General features: G+C 34.6%; 1 protein-coding gene across 1 annotated transcript in view; it reads left to right on the forward strand.

Moving 5' to 3' along the window:
- The window catches only part of VWDE (von Willebrand factor D and EGF domains), a 73,094-nt gene that overhangs the window by 23,009 nt on the left and 29,721 nt on the right, over positions 1-20,364 (forward strand). Inside the window, 11 exon segments of the mRNA XM_077757626.1 lie at positions 2,986-3,233; positions 3,796-3,885; positions 5,630-5,774; positions 8,566-8,783; positions 9,035-9,108; positions 10,681-10,951; positions 11,450-11,658; positions 11,831-12,795; positions 15,034-15,170; positions 18,757-18,912; positions 19,036-19,140. Of these exon segments, the coding sequence (XP_077613752.1) occupies positions 2,986-3,233; positions 3,796-3,885; positions 5,630-5,774; positions 8,566-8,783; positions 9,035-9,108; positions 10,681-10,951; positions 11,450-11,658; positions 11,831-12,795; positions 15,034-15,170; positions 18,757-18,912; positions 19,036-19,140 (2,618 nt within the window).

Below are 20,364 nucleotides of genomic sequence, written 5' to 3' on the forward strand. Positions count from 1 at the left end.
CTCATGGTTGGGAGATCGAGCCCGATGTCAGGCTCTATGCTGGACGTGGAGGCTGATTAAGAGTCTCTGTCTCCCTCTTCCCCTCCCCCACTCACACTCTTTATCAAAAAACAAAATAATAATGCTCACAGTAAATCACTCTGAGTTGTCCTCTATGTTCTATTCCAGTTGTAAATGGATTTTCCAGCTCCTTTTTCTAGTGTTGTTTAAACAAGTTGTTATTTTATCTGAAAGTCTCAGTTTAATTAAATGCTGTCTTAAAAGAACAAAACAATATCCCTAATAATAGTAATATTAAACATAAAGCATAAGTGTTATACTTTACATATAACCTGCATAATAGGTTTGGATTTTCTTTCTCATATACATATATTATAGTGAAATCACTTTTCTTTTCTGGATAAGCAATAATTTTAAGCCCTGTATGCTCTCCAGAAGGTTTATGCAAAATTGGAAAAAAATGCCATATAAAATCATAGACAATTGGTGGAGATAACACTTGAATGGAAATATTGAGTCAAAAGTCAACAGCTTCAGGATAAAATAGAGAATATGTTAACATATTCAGCAACTACTAATATTAGAATTGACAAAAAGGTACAAGAAGAGATAGTTTAACTCTTGCTGTTTTTGCAAATTTTCCTTTAAATATATGTTGACAAACTTTCTTTGATCTATGTTGTTGTGAGCAATGATCTGTTTTTTCACCCAGATAGTTGATGCCATTTAAAATATTGATTCAAAAATTTTAATTTTCATGAGTTAATTTCGTTTCAGTTATCTGTGTTCTCACATTCTTAAAAATCATTTCCATAGATAGTCCTTCCCTGTTTGGAAATAAGTTGAACTTCTTTCTCCTAATTTATTTAACAGGAAATTTTCCCCCAGATATATAATTTTTTTTAAACCAGTGCACTAAAGAGTAGTCTATTATTTCTTTAAAATATGAACATAATGATTTGACCTAATGTTTAAGGTGTTTGGCAAGGTATTTATTATTTAGATTAGGAGCGCCTGGTGGCTCAGACAGTTAATCATCTGACTCTTGATTTTGTCTCAAGTTATAGTTCTTGAAATTAATCCCTGAGCTGGTCTCTGTGCTGACAGCACGGAGTTTACTTGGTATTTTCTCTGCGCTTTTCCTGCTTGTGTTATGCCTGAATTGCGAGTCCCCAGAGACCTCCAAGGAGCCGACACCGATGCAAGTATATAAGGGTCTTTATTACAAGCTCGAGCAGGGGCTCACCCGTCAACTGATGCAGCGGCAGCAGAGTGAAGCCCCGAACAATAGCAAGCAGGGTTTTTATGGGGTAAGGGATGGGGGTGTAACAGTGCACACGTTGTACGCATAGCATCATCACATAAGTACCAATTATAATTGTACAGCACCCATGGCAACAGTTTTGACCCTTCAGTATCTGTGAGGTGTTCGTTATTTTTGGCGGGGCCCAATCATGACCTTTGAGAATCCTTTGAAAATTACCAATTATGAGGTGAGTTTATAGGGCCCACCTGGGGTTCAGGCAAGCGGTGGGTGCTTGGCTAGTTTGTACAAAGTAGTTATCTATAGTCCCCAGACCCTGACTCAGACCATAGGAATGTTACTCCTATCTTTCTTAGCTTCTTTTGATTGGCTGAGGGTGGTCCATGGGTGGCTTCAGCTAAAGTTTTTCCTGGAACTGGGGCTACGTGCAGCCCGAGGTTGCTCTTAATGGAGGCCTTAATCTCAAAATGGCGTTACTTAGGCCCTTCACTTGCGTGTTCTCTCTCTCTTGCTCTGTCTCTCAAAATAAAAAAACAATATTTATTACTCATATTAATTTGAAAAAAAATCATTTGCTATTGGGATTTTGTAATTGAATATCTAAGAAAATAGCACTTTAAAATATCTTAAAATAAAAAAGGCTATTTTTTCCCCTTACAATTAGGTTAGAATCCCTCAGAGTTTTCAAAAATCTATGCTGGGTCTGAAAAATTACTTTTGCAATTATTGTAAAATTACTATGTATATCATAAAAAATATTTGTACATTTCAGCACATATATTTTAAATCTTATAAAGTTTATCACTTAGATATTTTTCTCTACAAATTTAAAAAACTCATTTAGAAACATTTTCGATCCCCAAATTTAATCTTGCAAATGACCAAAGATGAAAATTGCAAAATCTTCCTGAGTTCCTTGAGAAAATTTCAAAGGTTTTAACATCAGAAAAATGAAAAGATTAAGACTGTCATTTAACACGATGTCTTTCACTAAGCAGTATAATCGCTACCGTAATGAGCTGCTCTTTCAACCCAGAGCAATGATGGGCTGAGTTATAAAAGTAAATTATAAGGGGAAAATAGTAAGTCTTTTCAATTTACGTTATAATGGCTCTTTTTTTTAAACAAAATTAATGTTTATTTATTTTTGAGAGAGACAGAGCAGAAGAGGGGCAGAGAGAGAGGAGGACACAGAATCCAAAGCAAGCTTCAGGCTCTGAGCTTTCAGCACCTGAAAGCTTTCAAGGTTTAAACTCATGAACCATGAGATCATGACCACAGCTGAAGCTGCATTCTCAACCACCCAGGTGCCCCTATAAATGACTATTTTTTAAGCAAGAAATTATAACATAAGAAAACCTTAATTTTATTTCTTTGTTCAATCTTTTAGAAAAGGAAATCTTTCAGAAATTGTTTAAAAGAAGGTAAATTACTTTTATGTTCAAGAGCCAGACTTTTCAACAGTAGACACATCCAATGTACGTTATATACACTTGATGCGCTGATAAATTTCCCTGCTATCAATATTTCTGTGATTATTGTAAGGTCAAAATTAAGACTGTGCTGCTTTGCTGGTTGCTAGAGAATAGTTATCTTTCTGAATGTATTTTACTTTTCCTAATATAAATCCCTGAGTCGCAGTCTCCGTGAGCTTTCCCCTTGTCTTGATCCATTCTTTAAGATGCCTGACTGACGACAGATTATGCATCTTCTCCTGTCAGGTCAGCTGTCTACCTCAATGCCACCACCCCCTCCAGGAAGGCCAGAAGTTGTGGTGGAGCTGATTGAATCCAGGCTTTTCTGTAGGTGTGCTTTTGATGTTTCCCATACAAACACTTCGGTGGGATTTCTCATAACTTGGTCTAGGCTTTCTTCTCAAGAAATCAAAGAGGAGCTGAAGCAAGAGACCACAATTCAGGCATTCTCTCTTTTAGAACTGGATGGAATAAATCTCAGACTCGGAGATAGGGTATGTTCACAAATAACTTGAGTTTTCTTTTCTTTTCATGATTGTATTAATTTTCAAAAATGGATTTTTTTTTAACACATCCTAAATATACTTTCATCCCCAGAATACAAAGCACTAATGTTTTTCTTTTTCTTTTCTCCTTGGCAATTGTGCTAACTCAAATGATGGTGGATGAGTCAGTAATCTTACTGGCTACATATGAATATCTTCTGTTACCATTTGCTGAATTATCAATGAACCCTTATAACTTGATGCCTCTTTCTGGCTTTAAAATGATATGTTTTTATTCTAGAAAAAGTTTTCTTTTTTTTTAATGGTAATGTTACTTATTATTCATTTTTAAATATATCTTAAATACAAAGTCTTTGATTTATGTTGAGGTTTGAATAGCTAAATTTTTAAATTGTTAATTTTTCCGAATTTTCAAGAAAGATTTAAAATTGTTTAGCTTATTATCTTTTATGCACAATCGACTATAAGTTAAGTACTTGAATATAATAGTTTACACATATTTGGTCCATAATTGTATTGCTAAATGATTATTCATTAACTCTGTTCATAGATATTCTGTGTTGCTTCCATCTTTTTGTTGGAGAATCCACATGTACAAAGCTTAGCCATTGAAAGCCAAGAATTTTTTGCAGGCATTAAGGTATGTAGCCACGGGGATGGATCAGAAAGATTATTTCTCTATCGCGTTTTTTTTCCATACTGTGATCTGTGGATGCTGGTTCCAGGACCTCGTCACAGACTGAATACTGAGATCCAAGAGTCTATATTTAAAAACAAACAAACACACAAACAAATAATTTTAATGCACAGTACTGTTTGAGAGCCCCTGTTAATTGACTAAAATTGGAATATACTTGCATATCTTTTCAGATATAGCTCAATTTAGAATAAAAGTAGGGTGCCTGGTTGTCTTGTCGGTTAAGTATCTGACTTTGGCTCAAGCCATGATCTCGCAGTTCATGAATTTGAGCCCCACATCAGGCTTTGCACTGACATTGTGGAGCTTGGAATTCTCTCTCCCTCTCTTCCTCTCTGTCCCTCCTGAATCTGTGTGCGAGCCTACTCTCTCTCAAAATAATTTAAAAAATTAAAAACAAAAGTTTTATTCCCATAATTCATTCTGTCACATATCCAAAAGTTAGAGTATTGACATTTAGTTAGCATGCATTTTGGAAGACAAGTACCAGGTCAGGTACTGGAGCCTCTGACTAGAGTAGAATTGACCCAGAAATCTGGGGTCTATGAACTGTGAAGATGGACCTAACTAAGCAAGGCAATATCTGTGGTCACTGCTGGTAGCCTGGGAGGTCCAAGAACAAGTGATCTATTACAGCAGGTGAGCAAGCATGACAGGGAATCCGGGAGTGGTGGAAGGAATGGGGCAGTATCGTGAGGTCTAGTCAGGCAGGCACTGTACACCCCTTGTGACTTCAGCCACAGGACTGGAGTTTGACCTGAACTCCTCTCCAGTTCAAGGACAAGAGAGTACAATTGATAGATTGTATGAATACGATTCACAATCGATTGTGAGAGCCAAGACAAAAACTGCTCTGGAGAAAGTCCATTTATACACAGTAGGGACCAGGGAAAGAGTGAGAAGAGTAACCATGTTGTCAGAAGATCATAATCATGGTAGGAGGGGGAGAACAGCTCAGACCTTGGGGACACAGAACCTTCGGATCTGTTCTCCATTGGTGAACACTCAGCAGACAACATTTGGGTCAGTGGTCAGCCCCCAGGAGATGTTTCTAGTTAGTCTAGTAGGAAGCTAGCCAGGAATTCAGACTGAGTAAACACTTCTGCCTCAAAAAAGGATTAGCCTATGAACTGGGATGGGACCATTTGTCCTAGACTTCAGCACTCAGTGATCCAACTGAGGAAGACAGAGGCTGCAAAATAAGCTAAAGGTTGAGATATTTGAGGTGACAATGATATTTTGATTTATATATGCAAAAATCCTTAAATTTCTAACTTATGTTAAGGGTGATATTAGTCCCTAAGAATAAACACACTCTTAGATTGATGAGTCAGTATATGTTAACAAACAAATGAAAGAATATAGGCTTCTCTCTGTCTCCTCTACTCTCCAGTGCCTATTCCAGAACCAGAATCATTAAGGCAAATTTCTACCAGACTACCTGCCATGCTGGGGAACCAAATTATGCCTCAGCTCAGAGCAGTATAGCGTCTCTGTGTATTCTTCTATGTCTGCTAGTTTTTTGAGGGTTTGGTTTTAATTAATCTTGTTAACTTGAAAAATTCCAAGGCTTGAGTTAATACTCCTAGCTTATTTAGCAAAATATGAGCTGTTAAAAATGCTGTAGCAAAATTTTATCTTGGGAATAAATTCTATTTTTACATGACTATATATTTTCTTATACCAGTTACACCCTGAATTAAGCACTATATCAGAAGATGGGAAAGAATATCACTTGAAGATAGAGAGTACAATTCCTATCATTTGTTCTGAATTCAGTAAGCTTGACCAGGAATGCAAAATCTCACTAAAACTGAAAACTGTTGATCAAGGTAATACACTAAATTCACTTAATTTTATTATTGGATTTTAAACAATAATTAATGCTTTTTTCCTCCTAGAAAAAGTCATTGGAGAGTATGCATATAATTAATTATGTTGTGTGTTTACATCAAATTATAACTCAGCCATATTAATAATACGGGACCATGTTATTGACTGTCAAAACAATCTATGTTGCAATTCACGTTTATCCCTCTTGGGCTTGTAGCATGTATTAAAAAAAAAAAAAACAACGATGAACAACTCCTCCTCATCATTTTTCTCTTCCTCTTTCTCATTCTTGTTCTGCTACTTATTTTTTTCTTTGCTTTGTTTTTAAAGATGGAGGGACAAACTGTCTTTAAGATTTTCCAAATATCCCTAACTAGGGAGGTGTAATATATTATACAAACATAAGTTCAAGCTTATGCTACATGGATCTCCTAATATACTCTTTATACTTCTCTCCCTAACGTAAGCTTGTGCTTGAGATCTTTTGTTATAAAATTCTATTTAAATTACAAATTACATAGATTGTGTGATGTGTGGCTGCATATATGTCACTGTCACAGCTATATAGGGAGAGATTAATTCTCCCATAGAACCTGATAGACCATGAGAGGAAAAAGCATGGATGGCAGTGATTGGGTTAGTTGAATTCTGTTTCTCCCACGGACTCTGAGGTAGATACCAAAGCACATAAGAGATACATAAATTAGAATATGACTTTTAAGAGAGATTCTGTTTACATACCTTTTCCCCATAGGACATGAAATTTTATGTAGTAAATACACCAAATACAGTGTGTCTAGGACTTCCAGTTTCTATTATAACTAATTAAATCAGAGAAGCAAAGGATAAAAGTGCTTGAAGAGAGAGTCCCATGGGAATTATACACCCAGAAGAGAGATGGATGTGGAAATAGAGAGAGGCATCAGGAGAGGCTGTCCTGAGGACAGGTGACAGTAAACAGGCGTAGGCAATAAATGCCCAGCCACTTACTAAGATTTCAGGAGCACTGTGAGCAACACTGTGTTTTGAAATTCAGCACAAAAATATGCAAGTAAACCATCTCTCTCAGACTGTTTGACATAATTTTACTTCAAATTACATGTGAAAAGTATATTTTGTAAATTTTACTACAGCTTATGGGGGAGAATAGGAAGAGGACAATGTTACTATAATATTTTTCAAACTTGTGTCAGGCAAAAATTTTCTACAGCTGCAAGTGTATTTCAAACTATATTTGTGTGCTCTCAATTCTTGCAGCAAGACAAGCATTATTATAATAATATAAAAGCAATATGTATATACATTTTAGAAATTTCCATGTCCCTGCTATTTGTCAATTATAAATAATTTCCTGGGGTGCCTGGGTAGCTCAGTTGGCTAAGTGTCCAACTTTGACTCAGGTCATGGTCTCACCATTCCCGAGTTCAAGCCCAGTCAGAAATCTCACTGTTTCAGATTCTGTGTCTCCCTCTCTGTCTCTGCCCCTCCCTCACTCATGCTCTGCCTCTCTTGAGAAAACAAATAAACATTAAAATGTTTTTAAATAAATACAATGAAAATAATTTCCCTTTTTCCTGGAGAATAATTTCTGGATTTCATTCTGGATTTGCCTCATCTTATCTTTTTTAAGTGTATTTTCATTACATACCTACTTCCACAGAGAAAAAGTTGGTATTTCCTAATGTATCTCTGCAACTACCATGCTGCTTTTTCACAGGCTTACAGAGAGCAATACTTGGCCCTCATACCATGGACCAGGGGAAATGATGTCAGGGGTTATATCCAAGCCAGATATATTCCATAGTAACTTTAGGGAGCTGACTAAGAGTTTGGATGTTTCTGTTATTTTTTTATGTGCATAGGAACAGTATGTATTTCCAGGGGGAAAATGCATGAAGAGGAACTTTTTTTCCCAGTAATTTTGAATCTAGTGCAGTGTTCTATATCAGACCAATATAATTTTATACCTGAAAACCATGTGTGGAAGAAAAGAAGATAGAAAGTTTACAAAAACTGCTACTTTTTTTCTGAATCTCAGAAGGATTTTATAATAGTTAGATATGAGAGCAGACTTGCTTTGTTGCCAGTTTTCAGAGCAATCTATCCTTTTTGTATAGTTTCACAGATTCCCAAAATTCCTTTCTCTCTTCTGTTACTATTTTCTTTCTAAATTATTTTTTGTTCTTTTTTCCATAGGAAAGGGAGCATCTCAAGGTTCTAAATATATTGGGACATTGGAGAGATAAAAAGCAATAGAGAGTTTATTACTTGTGTGGAATTACTTAATTTATTTTAATTTTTCTATTTTTAAGATGATGATCCAATAATTATCTGTACAAATAACCATTGCTATCACTCAACAATGGATTGAACATGAGTACAAACCGTATGAAATATTACAGATATATCTGGACCCAAGGCACAATTCTTAGTCAGAAAGAACATCAAATTTTGGTTTTTGGTAGTGAAATTGATTTTTTCACAGAAACAATAAAGTTTATATATTGGTCATAAATTTTATGAAGGCACATGTGGATTTATAACCTTATTGAAAATAGTACTACATATGCATATGTATGTATGTATTGAAGTTGATTATTTATAAAGATCAAGTAGAGTTCAATAGCTTTAGAAAAAATTTACACATTTAGACAAAATTACAACCATACTTTTTAAATAAGAGAAAATAACAATCTCTGGATTTAATTTTTCATGTTATCAAGTTATTACATGCTGTTGTTCGTATATTACCTTACAAAAAGTCTCAATGTATTTTTTTTCACAAAATAGGTAAAGAACAGCTAGGTTTAAATTTGGCACTGTCTTCCTGTCACGTGGACCTTCACCAGACATCATCATGTGCTAATGGATCCTGTAGCCGTGCTTTTGTGTCCTACACTGCTGTAACAGATTTTTCTCGAGACGGAGATAGAATCACACACGTTGTAGTGGAACCTATAGTTAATGAGGATTTCCTGTGGAACAGCTACATTCCAGACAGCATCCAGGTTGACAAATTACAAAAATAGCTTCACAATTGAAGCTTTAAAAAAGATATATTTATTTGTTCAATACATCTTATAAACTTTTCATTTCAAAATTACTCAATAAGTTTTTCCATTTTAAATGATTCAATTTCCATAACTATGATTAAAAAACAATAATTAATTGAAAATTCACTGAGATTGCTAAGCAATTTACTGCATGTCACTAAATACAATTAATAATAATATTTACCAAAAATATCTTTGCTTTTAAGATCAAAGTAAAGGATGTCCCAACTGCTTACTGCTATTCATTTACTGACCCACATATAATTACATTTGATGGCAGGTAATTTCCTGAAAGTTTTTTTTCTTTATAGATTTTGCTGCTTTTGGATTTTGCTGTTGTTTGGTTTCTAGTCTTACTCACTGAAAAATTAGAAAGAAAGCCATGTATAGACAACACTGGCTTGTTTCAAAATACTGACTTATTTGTGTGGAATGATTTTGCCTAAAACTTTAGCCTTTGGTAAATATACAGATTTATAGTGAGCCTGAATTTGTAAAAATGAAGATTCGTACAAATATGAATAGTCATTTTAACTTGAACATTTAGTTATGTTTAATAATGATTAAAATATTTCCTCTAGAGATATTTACTATGTTGCATTTCTGCAAGATTCTGAAATAATCTTTTTGGTTTAGGTAAGATGATTAAACTAATACATTATAATTATTTAAAAAGCTAAACACTTCTAAAAACCTGAACACTTCCAATTCATGACAAGGATACTCAGGGGTAAACTACTGTGGCTATCATAAATACCTAGATATCTGCCCCTAGAATGCAAATAAAAAGGTCAAAATGTCCAAAAAGTAATCTAAGCTATCTTGCTATTAATATCTGTCCACAAGGATTTAAACTCAGTTTATACTCTTCTGGGGAATACATGATTTTAAGATGTTCCTCAAGAAAATTTTAAGAACACCTCTTTGTTGAGTCAAAATTTTCTTCACGATGTAAGGTAATTTATTCTTTTAAAGATAATTTTGGGGCACCTGGGTGGCTCAGTCAGTTAAGCATCTGACTTCGGCTCAGGTCATGATCTCGCGGTTTGTGGGTTCAAGCCCCGCGTCAGGCTCTGTGCTGACAGCTCAGAGCCTGGAGCCTGTTTCAGATTTCTGTCTCCCTCTCTCTCTGGCCCTCCCTTGTTCACACTGTCTCTCTCAGAAATCAATAAAACATTAAAAAAATTAAATAATAAAGATATTTTAATGTGATCATCAGCAGTAAAATTATTCAACATGAGCAACTAGGTATATAAAGAAATCCTCCATAGCAAGTGATGCTCCAAAAGTTTGAGCAAGTATTAAAAAGCTGTAGAAATTGATCCCACATACAAGAATCCTTTATGGTTATAATGGAAACTTAGAAGTTTTAGTGGAAAAACCTCCCTGCATAGTGGGGATTAATTTAATTAGCTATAATTCAACAAAATTAATTGTGCAACAAGTGACAAGTCCTGTTCTAAATGCTGGGGTTATGGCAGAGCGTAAAACAAGAGTGCCCTCTCTCATGCAGCTTCCTTCTGTAAGGTTAAAGAGAGATTTGTGTGATTAATAAAATACATGGTGTATCTGAGAAACAGAGGTACTCTGAAGAAAACTACAGCAGGGGTAGGAGGAGATGGCAGGATATAGGGGTTAGCCAAAGTGGGGAAAAGAAGAAACAAGTTGTGAGATTAGGTGCTGACCACTACTTTGTTTTATCCAGTGCATTAGAAATATGGATTTTTCATTCTTGCCCCAAAATATATTGAATGTGTATAAATAAATTTAACACACAGTTTTTTTGCATTTAAATGTTTTATAGTGGTATTTTTGACCAATTCTTAATGCAGTTGCTTTTTGTTAATGCTAGGGTATATGATAATTTCAAGACCGGAACATTTGTGCTTTATAAGAGTATGTCACGTGATTTTGAAGTCCATGTGCGCCAGTGGGACTGTGGAAGCCTTCACTATCCTGTGTCCTGTAACTGTGGGTTTGTTGCCAAAGAGGAAGGTGATCTAGTTACTTTTGATATGTGCAGTGGCCAGCTGCATGAATCACAGCCGTATTTATCTGTAAAGAGCCGAGATGCAACGAGCAATATCAAGATAAGTGAATCTTACTTAGGAAGAAAAGTCACAGTATGTATGATTCTTTAAGGTTAAAAGTATTTTTCCTTCTTTTCCTACAGATTTTGGATTGGTTTCTCAACTTTTTTCATCTCGATTAAGTTGAGAGCTGTCTTTTTTTAGTATTAGTTATTTTCCCCTAAATAAAGCTTTTTGATTAACATTGATCTCAATAGGAATAACATTTTTAAAAAATTCTCCACACACAAATAGACACAACGTATTTGACTTTGTCAAATCTAAGCAACCTTACTTTAAGATTTCAGTATGGTAACTTGGTAGGTTATTGCTAAAAATTATTTTTGACAGTGCCTAATAAATCATATTCTAGAGATGAAATGTATAGTTAAGAATAAATATTCAGGAACAGTTAGAAATATAGAGTTTTCATTCTTGTATCAAAATATGCTGAACATATATAAATAAATTCAACACACATTTTTTGTATTTCATGTATTAATGTGGTATTTTATACCAATTTAATGCAATTGATTTATTCCTGTATTTCAGATCTGGTTTTCTTCTGGAGCATTTATCCGTGCTGATCTTAGTGAGTGGGGCATGAGTTTAACAATCCGAGCCCCTAGCTTAGACTACCGAAACACTTTGGGACTCTGTGGCACCTTTGATGAAAACCCAGACAATGATTTCCATAATAAAAATGGAACCAAAATTAGTTCAACTTTCAATAATCTTTTTACTTTTATTAATGAATGGAGGTAAGAAAGTAAATTATTTTCATTTGTTATTATATTCATGTATATTCATGTTAGATTTTAAATGAGTGGTGATGCAGTATTCTGCTTTTTTTTTTTTTTTATTTTGCAACACATTACTGAGAAAAAATGTTCTTGTCCAAATTACTCTTCTTTTCTGTTTTGTACTTGGAAGGATTTTGCCAGGGAAAAGCATGTTTGACACAATGCCAATTTCTCCACCATCGCCTGGAAAACAATCCTATTGTAGCTGCTCACTGGACACTAATTCATTATATCCTTCTGATCACCTGGACATTGTTTCTCAACCAGAGATTGTTTCAGGTTGCAAAGATCTCAAACATGTCAGGTTCTCTTTCCTGATACCAGAACTAGATGTCACCTCTGAATATATTAATTCAGAAACTCTTCTCAGAGGGAAAAAGGAGTATACATTTGGAGAAGAAAATAGTTTGAATTTCTTTCAAGAAAAAAAGCATGTGAACCTAACCAAACTGGGCTTACATTTACAAACATATCCTGGAAATGAAAAACGAGAGACACCAAACACTTCAGACAATGGGAAGCATACAAAGGACCAGGGTAGCCATAACCAGGAGAAAAGGTGGGACCCACAAAACAGATGGAAACGGCAAGACATAAATTATGAGTTTCTTCCTATGTTTGCTCTCCAAAGTCTCAGCCAAAGTGACCTAGAAGAATTCACTTATTTCTTCCCTGAGGACCATTCTGAGGATGTCCACCAAGAGTTTGTCCCTACATGGCCCACACCCTCTGGGCTCACTGAATACAGCACTTTGGCACTCTGCCAGCAGACTCTTGCTAACTCCAGCATAGGAAGACATTGTCTTGCCTTTCTGGGCAAGAGCCTAGACTGTGCTATAGACATGTGTGTTAAGGATGTTCTCCTAAAAGATGATCTTAGCTGGGCAGAAGCAGGTGTGGCTCTTTTAGAAAATGAATGTGAAAAGAGAATTTTGGAAGATGGGAAATACAAAACAGAAGAATATGGCAAGTCAATTGAAGACATTCTCTCAGTACTAAAATGCCCCAATTTATGCAGCGGCAATGGGCAGTGTATGGAATGGGGATGTGTATGTTCCCCAGGTTTTAGTTCCTATGATTGCAGTGATTCCCATGGTGAGTAAGTACCCCCAGCTTTGATATTGTGCTTGTTATTTGATTATGAAACCTTCTTTGTTCTCTTTTACCTTCAGTGTTTTAACAGCGCTCCTTCAGATTATATTGGGAAAAGAACATAAATTATATTAAGCAATACAGTAATAATACTTCCAAAGTGTCTTATCTTACTTATAGTAAAAGCTGGGTACTTATAATAGCCTATAAGCACAGCATGTTCAGGCATAGCATATACCTTCAACCTCATCCCCTACCACTAAAACCCTCACTCGTTTGTTCCATCCTCTTTGGTTTCTGTAACACCAGGTTTTCTTGACCTCAGTGCCCTTGCATACAGTTCTCTACAACTTGTAGAACTCAGATTTCTATTTCTCTAGAACTCAGATTCAGTGTATGTTGAGTACTGTGTTTATAATATTTTACTAATTATACCAATTTGTTTAACAATTTCTCTAACCTATCTACATGGCACAAGCTACTTTGTATCCCAGTTTATTAGAGCAAGAAATTACTAAAAGTCAATTGGATTTCATTAGCTGTTAAACCAGTGGCTTCTGATGTTCCTTCTACCCCCACCGTGCTGCCCTTTTCTATCTTAGTAAATGTAAACTTCACTCCTCTGATTTGTTCATATTAAAAACTTGTAGTCATTTTCACTTCATTTTTTTTCATGCCTCATGTTTCATCCATTAGTAGCAAATCCAGCTCTAGCTTTGAAGAATTTCATTGCCTTTTCTGCGACAACTTAGTCCAAGCCACCATTATCTGTCACCTGGATTATTACAGCTTCTCTCAAAGTTTATTTTCCATGCAGCAGCTAAAGTGATCCCTTTGAAATGATAGTGAGATCACAATACTCCTGCTTAATGCCCTCTATTGGCTCTGTCTCTACTTCTGAGTAAAGTCAACATTCCCTACCATGTCCTACAAGACCTTATGCAATCTGAGCCTCCTCTCTCACTGAATTCATCCACCATTCTCTCCGTAATTCATTGCTCCTCAATGTTCTTAACTGGTTGCTTTGTTGTTTTTCAGAGAGGCCAAGCCTGCTCCTACCTCAGGACCTTTGAATTTACTTTTCCTCTCACTGGAGCATTCTTCCAATGCATAGCTTTATGATTGACTTCCTTCTCTTTGCAAATATCATATTATCTCAGACTTCTTCCAAAGTCTTTCAAAATAAAGTAGTTTTCTGCACACAATCACATAGTCTCTATCTCCCTTGATATAGTTAATACATATGTTTTCTCCGTAGTCTTGAAAACATTTATGTGGTACACTTTATATTTATTTTTCATTTGTTTATTTTTTGTCCTCCCATATTAGAACGTAAGTTATATGAAGGCAGGAACTTGTTCTTTTCATATATCTCCATTACCTAGAATAACATCTGGAAAAATAGAAATTGCTCAGTAAACATTTGTTAAATATCAAAGAATAAACTAGCATGTTTTTAAATTAATTTTCATAAACATTTTTAGTGTTTTGAGTATACAATTTATGATTTTATAGTCTACTGCTATCAAAGTTATATTCACCTAGATTTTGCCAGTACTTAGGGGACTCAATTACTTTTATATGCTGCATTTATCTATTTTGATAACCAGATCTTGCTGATACAGATGATGTGTGAACTTACCAAGACCAGAATCAGATATAACTATATGAAGACCAGTTAACTCTGACTGCTAGGAAAATTTTTTCTCCTATGATTGAAAGTACACTTAAGATTATGGTGGTATATAAGATAGCAATAATACATAAAAACATTGATAACATTTTTATAAAACCTTGATAACCCTTCTGTTTAAGAATTTTTAAAAATGTTAATACATTACATTGCTAATTACACTGTTTCATTACAGAAGTATTTTTTCTATAACCCACCTCTATGGCACAAACCCAAATGGCAAAAACAAAACATAGGACATTGTAGTAGTAATTTGCTAATCCTTGTATATAATTGGTGCTAAACATTATTAAAGCATTAATTAAACCTGTGTATTTGGGCACTATTGTATCTTTAATGCTATTTTTATTGGCTTGATGGTAGGTCACACTTCTTTTAATACCAAGTTACCCATAATATTTAATAGTTTAATTAAAGTACTTAATTTGGTTATACTTCAAAATAAATTATTTTCCATATGCTTTTAATTTGGACCTTGCAAATAATTACTTTATTTTTCTAGAATTACAGAAAATTTGTCCATTTTGTTTTATCATTTTTTTCCAAAGACATGGCTCCTGAAATTATAGAACTTGGGAATGCCGGATTCTGTAATATTCGAAAATATAATTGTATGACAGTGAGAGTATTTGGTCAAGGCTTCAAAGAATCACCTTCAGTTACGTGTGAAGTTACTAAACTGCAGGTATGTTAATTATAGTGTTGAAAAACAATTAAGCTTATGAGTTATTCAGATTAATTTCATCTTGGACTAATTTGGTCTATCAATTAGCAACATAATCCCAAAGTATGTTATACCCACAAGAGAGCTCAGTAAGAAAATGGTTACATTGCTTAACCTTAAAGTTTCTTCCCTATTCATTAACTGTATTAAACTATTTTATACAATTTTTATTGCAGTATTGGCTCACTATTCTAGTCATAATAAGAAATTAAAATAATATTAAACTTGATATGTAAGTTTCTGCATTTATTAAAATGTAAAACCACAAAGAATAGAGATAATTTTTGTCCAAGACAAATTTGTAGGACTTAGAGGATGTAGAGAAATGAACAATTCCCTTTTACAAAACAAAAAGTGAAGATTAATTGCACTCATCCTTTGTATTTCCCTTATTATGTATTTCAAAATAAGAAGTGTTTTTCTTTCTTGAGGCTACAAATGACAGACATGATCCCTCGGTGTGAACATTGGTATATCAAGTTATACCTTATTTTGATGATTATTTATATGGTATTCCTTTTCTTTATTCCAATGGATTTTTATTTAAAGGAAAGCTCTTTGAAAATACTTGGGTAAAATGAAAACTTAAAACAGAAAATCCCATATTTTAGCATACTTTTTACTTTTTCCTCTAAATTGCTAAAGCCAAATGTGATCCTGGGATTGAGAATTTAAGGAGGAAATAACTTTTGTGTTTGTCTTTTTAAAAGAATTATACAAGAAAGGTAATCTTATTTCAAAATTTTTTGAGTAGAACTTTTCTAAATGAGCCATGAAATATTTCAATCCCAATGAAATAATAAGACATAATAGAAAATGGAATGTATGTATAATTTTATTCACTTCAATATTCCTCAAGAGACAAGACATTATATTGTTTGTGGCAGAATAAATCATATGACGTCACACTACAATTAAGTGATTTGCAAGAAAGAGTTTTATAGATCTGTATTTTCTTGGAAAGTACATTTCGTACTTACTTTCAGATATATTATTTGCTGTGATATTTATTCTCATACTACTTTCTAAATATCTGACAAATAAAGAGAACACTATGAAATTTTCTAAGACACTATACAGAACTATAGAAAAAAAATATATATGTTCACTAGCCAAAACCAAGCTTACTTAGATTTTTGCACCCTGTTCAAGATGTTTGTGTATTTTATTTGTAATACCATTTGGTTTATTTTTAAATATTTGTATTCCACTTTAAATTTCCTCCACAGTCTGGTTGATTTTAATTATTTACTTATTTTGAAAGTAAGCAAAAAATCATGGTTCTGATCGTTGACATCATACTGAACATCACACAGAGAAATGTCACTGTCTTTTCATCTGTACCACTCTGTCCATTACCCTTTGTTTCTATTCCATTCCCATCTATCCCTGGAGATATCCACTCTCATTATTTTCTGGTTTATCCTCACTGGATTTCTTGTGCACAAAGGAACAGATAAATCCCTTGTCTTTTATATGAAAGGTAGCATATTATAGCTGCTCTTTTCTACTTTTCCAATGGTAATTTTCCATGTTTTAACTAGAGATCCAAGCACCCAGTCCTTTCTTTCACTCCTTGCCTCTACAAAAAGCAGCCAGAACTTTACAGAATCCAATTTTTAAATACTTGTAAGATTAAATCCAAGTAGCTTCCTAGAAATGAATGGTCCTTTGTGATCCAGATCTTGTCTATTTTTATAACCTTGAACCTACTGCATACGCCTTACTAAAATCTCAATCTGCTTATGCATCCCTGCCTTTTTACTTGCTATTCCCTCCAGCCACCCTGAAGTGCAGTCTCTCCATTTCTGCTCCCAGTGTCCAAATGGCAGTCTCCTCTTCTACTTTCAGGAAGAGAAGCCTCCCTTAATTATGCTAGACTCGGTGGCTTCTGTCTCTCTCATTGAACTTAATTTGAATCTTGATTATAGCAGTATCAAAATTTTATTATTTGTCTTTTCCTCTGTGATCTTTTTTCATCAGAAAATCCTCAGCACATGTAGATACTCACAAAATAGTAATGAATGGAAAATAAATATAACTCTGTTTAGTCCTTAATTGGGATAAGCTTCTCCAAACAGGAATGGAAATGATTTCTGAACTTGTCTGGAGTCTTTTTTCGACACACAACACCCTGTATCCATCTAAGTGTCCATTTCGAGAGTACCCTGAGACACTTGTCAGTCCCCATCTATCCGCTAGAGGGAAACCGCTGATGTGTTCGGCCACACTGTACATACCCCCTTAAACATGGAGGTTTATACTGTGGCCTATTCTTTCAATCCTCAGATCTTAAGAAGATACTTTCTGCTAGCCACAGATGAGCATGTTCTTACCTTCCTTTTCTTCTCCTGCGGACTCACAATATTGAAGCATCAGCATGCTCCTTGACCATTTCTGAGCAATTGAAAGTGTTATACAGTCATAAATTTTAAAAATCTAAATCAAAATATTGGCAATAAAATACATATGTTTAGTTTTCTAAAAGTATTTTAGAAAACTTTTTAGGTAATTACCAGTACCTAGAAAATTATTCTGACTTTTCCTCTCTAGACACTAATGCATTTTAATACTAAAAAATTGTACTTTAAGTGTAGATTAAGTATGATATGCCACTGAGTTATTAAATAGGGTGAACTGTTTAGAATTTAGTTTCAAGTTACATAAATTCATTTGAATTACCTTGATCAAAGTAGTATTTATTATGAAGGTAGTGTGTTTTTCACAAAATCAGGGTAAGAATGTAATTGCTGAATTCTCAGGAACAACTTGAACTTTGGACTTGAACACCATGAAGACTCAGTATGTCTGCGTGTGTGTGTGTGTGTGTGTGTGTGTGTATCTATGTGTCTCAATTCTGCTTTTCTCTGTGAGCTTCATTTTTCCCTTTTCCTAGATACTAGCTTCCTCCACCTATTGAAAAACACAGCCATCCACATCCCTATTACTTTGTATCTTGTGTCTCAAGCTACCAGAAGCAGACTGGCCCAATATTCCCTCTGATATAAAGTTAAAACATTTCAAGTAATCAAAGCATTGGCTCAGCTTAGATCTACCCCCAAAGCAGTCAAGCATAGCCAGGAAGATGGGTCATGTAAGAACATGAGAAGGTCCTAGAAACCATGTGGCTGGAGGACAGAAAGAGCAATTTCAAGTAAAAGTTTAGAAATTTTGCAGAAGAAATAGAGTTTATGGGAAGAAAATCAATCCACTGTGTGTCAACTACATAGTCTAATGTGTTTCCTCTTGCTACAAACCTCATTACTTGGTGATTCATTATACATGACCAATATTGATAACTTCTTTGATTCATACCTATGAGAAATGCATGAAGCATTAGAAGCAGCTTACGTCTAATTAAGGCATATATAGTTTTCATTATTCTGGATAAAATTCACTATTGATGTGACTTTTATTACTTCATTCATTATATATTCCATTATACCAGGCATGCATTTTTTTAAATTTATATTTTGATTATATGTAATTTACTAGCAAGGAATTTCCATAATTAAACAAGTTAATTGCTTTCTCATTATGCCTTTAGTATAATAGCAGTAAATGGGTCCTTGGAAAAGCTGTCTACACGCATACTGTTTTTCAAAATAGCAGAACTGTCGATTGTCAGCTGCCCTCTGATGTTCAGCAGTCGAATTCCTTAGATCTGATGGGTGAGAAGCCAATTGCGAAGTGGCAGTTAAAGGTAAAAGAGAAAAGATAGTCTCATATTTGTAAATAAAGTAAATATTTATATATTAAAATTTCATAATGAATTTATGAAGTGCATTTAGAACAAATCATCTTATTATAATACTACATCTTACAGGTATCTAATGATGGTTATAGGTTCAGTAATCCCAAAATAATGATCATCTATGATGGGGCTTGTCAAGTTTGTGGTCTCTTTGGAAAAGACTCATGTACTATAAAGGTAGGCAGTTTTTCAGTGATTTCCACATTTACATGGTAAGTATTTTCATGTCTCATGCTATTGGCATATTAATATCATGTTAGTTTTTTTCACCTTCATATCAGAAATACTAATAGAGAAAAGCATTTTTCAAGTTTACATGAGGTTAAATGAAATTGTTACTCTGCCAGTAACTCTTGTTGAAATGGCAAGGAAAAGATTTCTACCTCTAATGTTTTGAAGTGGCTGGTTGTTTATTTAAATAAAATCAAAAGGGGAGGTTCAGATTGAATTTTAACTCCTACATGCATTCTTTTGTAAATAGTAATAAAGATTTTCCACTAACATGTCTCTCCATTATTGCCTAATCTTTGTGGAAAGTGACATTCATTTTGATGGAGCTTATGAAATGTGTCAGGCTCCCACTTTTACAGGGAGTTTGTGTGTGTGTGTGTGTGTGTGTGTGATCTAAATTCACTGAACTGTGCAAATATCCACTTAAGGGATTACAGAACAGTCCAGCCTAAACTGAATCTTCACAGCCACACCCTCTTAATCTATATCCAGTCTGTTGGTTTAGCAACACATCTTTCTCATATGCCAGTTGCTGATTTAATAGATACTATGGAAGTAATATTACTTGACTATTCAAAATTGAGAAGTATATCAAATAATATTTATATATATAAAAATTAAAAGTATCATTAGTTTGAATTTTAAATCTTTTTTTCCCTTGAGATTAGCAGTTAGATCATATCAGTAAGAAGTTTTTGGATTTCTTTATTATTAAAAAAATTTTTTAATGTTTTATTCTGTCTTTGAGGGGGAGAGAGAGAAAAAACAAGAGCAAGAGAGCACAAGCAGGGCAGGGGCAGAGAGAGGGGAATACAGAATCTGAAGCAGGCTTCAAGCTCCTAGCTGTCAGCACAGAGCCTGATGTAGGGCTCAAAATCACAAACCACAAGATCATGACCTGAGCTGAAGTCGGACACTCAACAGACTGAGCCCCCAAGGTGCCCCAGAAGTTACTGTTTTTAAGAAGTTGTTTGATTTTGGGGCACCTGGGTGGCTTAGTCGGTTAATCGTCCGGCTTTCACTTGGGTCATGATCTCGCGGTTCATGGGTTCGAGCCCCGCATCGGGCTCTATTCTGACTGCCAGCTCAGAGCCTGGAGCCTGTTTCAGAGTCTGTGACTCCCTCTCTTTTTGACCCTCCCTGCTCACGCTATCTCTCTCTCTCTCTCCT

The sequence above is a fragment of the Crocuta crocuta genome, unplaced genomic scaffold (genome assembly GCF_008692635.1).
Source record: "Crocuta crocuta isolate KB4526 unplaced genomic scaffold, BGI_CrCroc_1.0 scaffold62, whole genome shotgun sequence".
Classification (NCBI taxonomy): domain Eukaryota; kingdom Metazoa; phylum Chordata; class Mammalia; order Carnivora; family Hyaenidae; genus Crocuta; species Crocuta crocuta.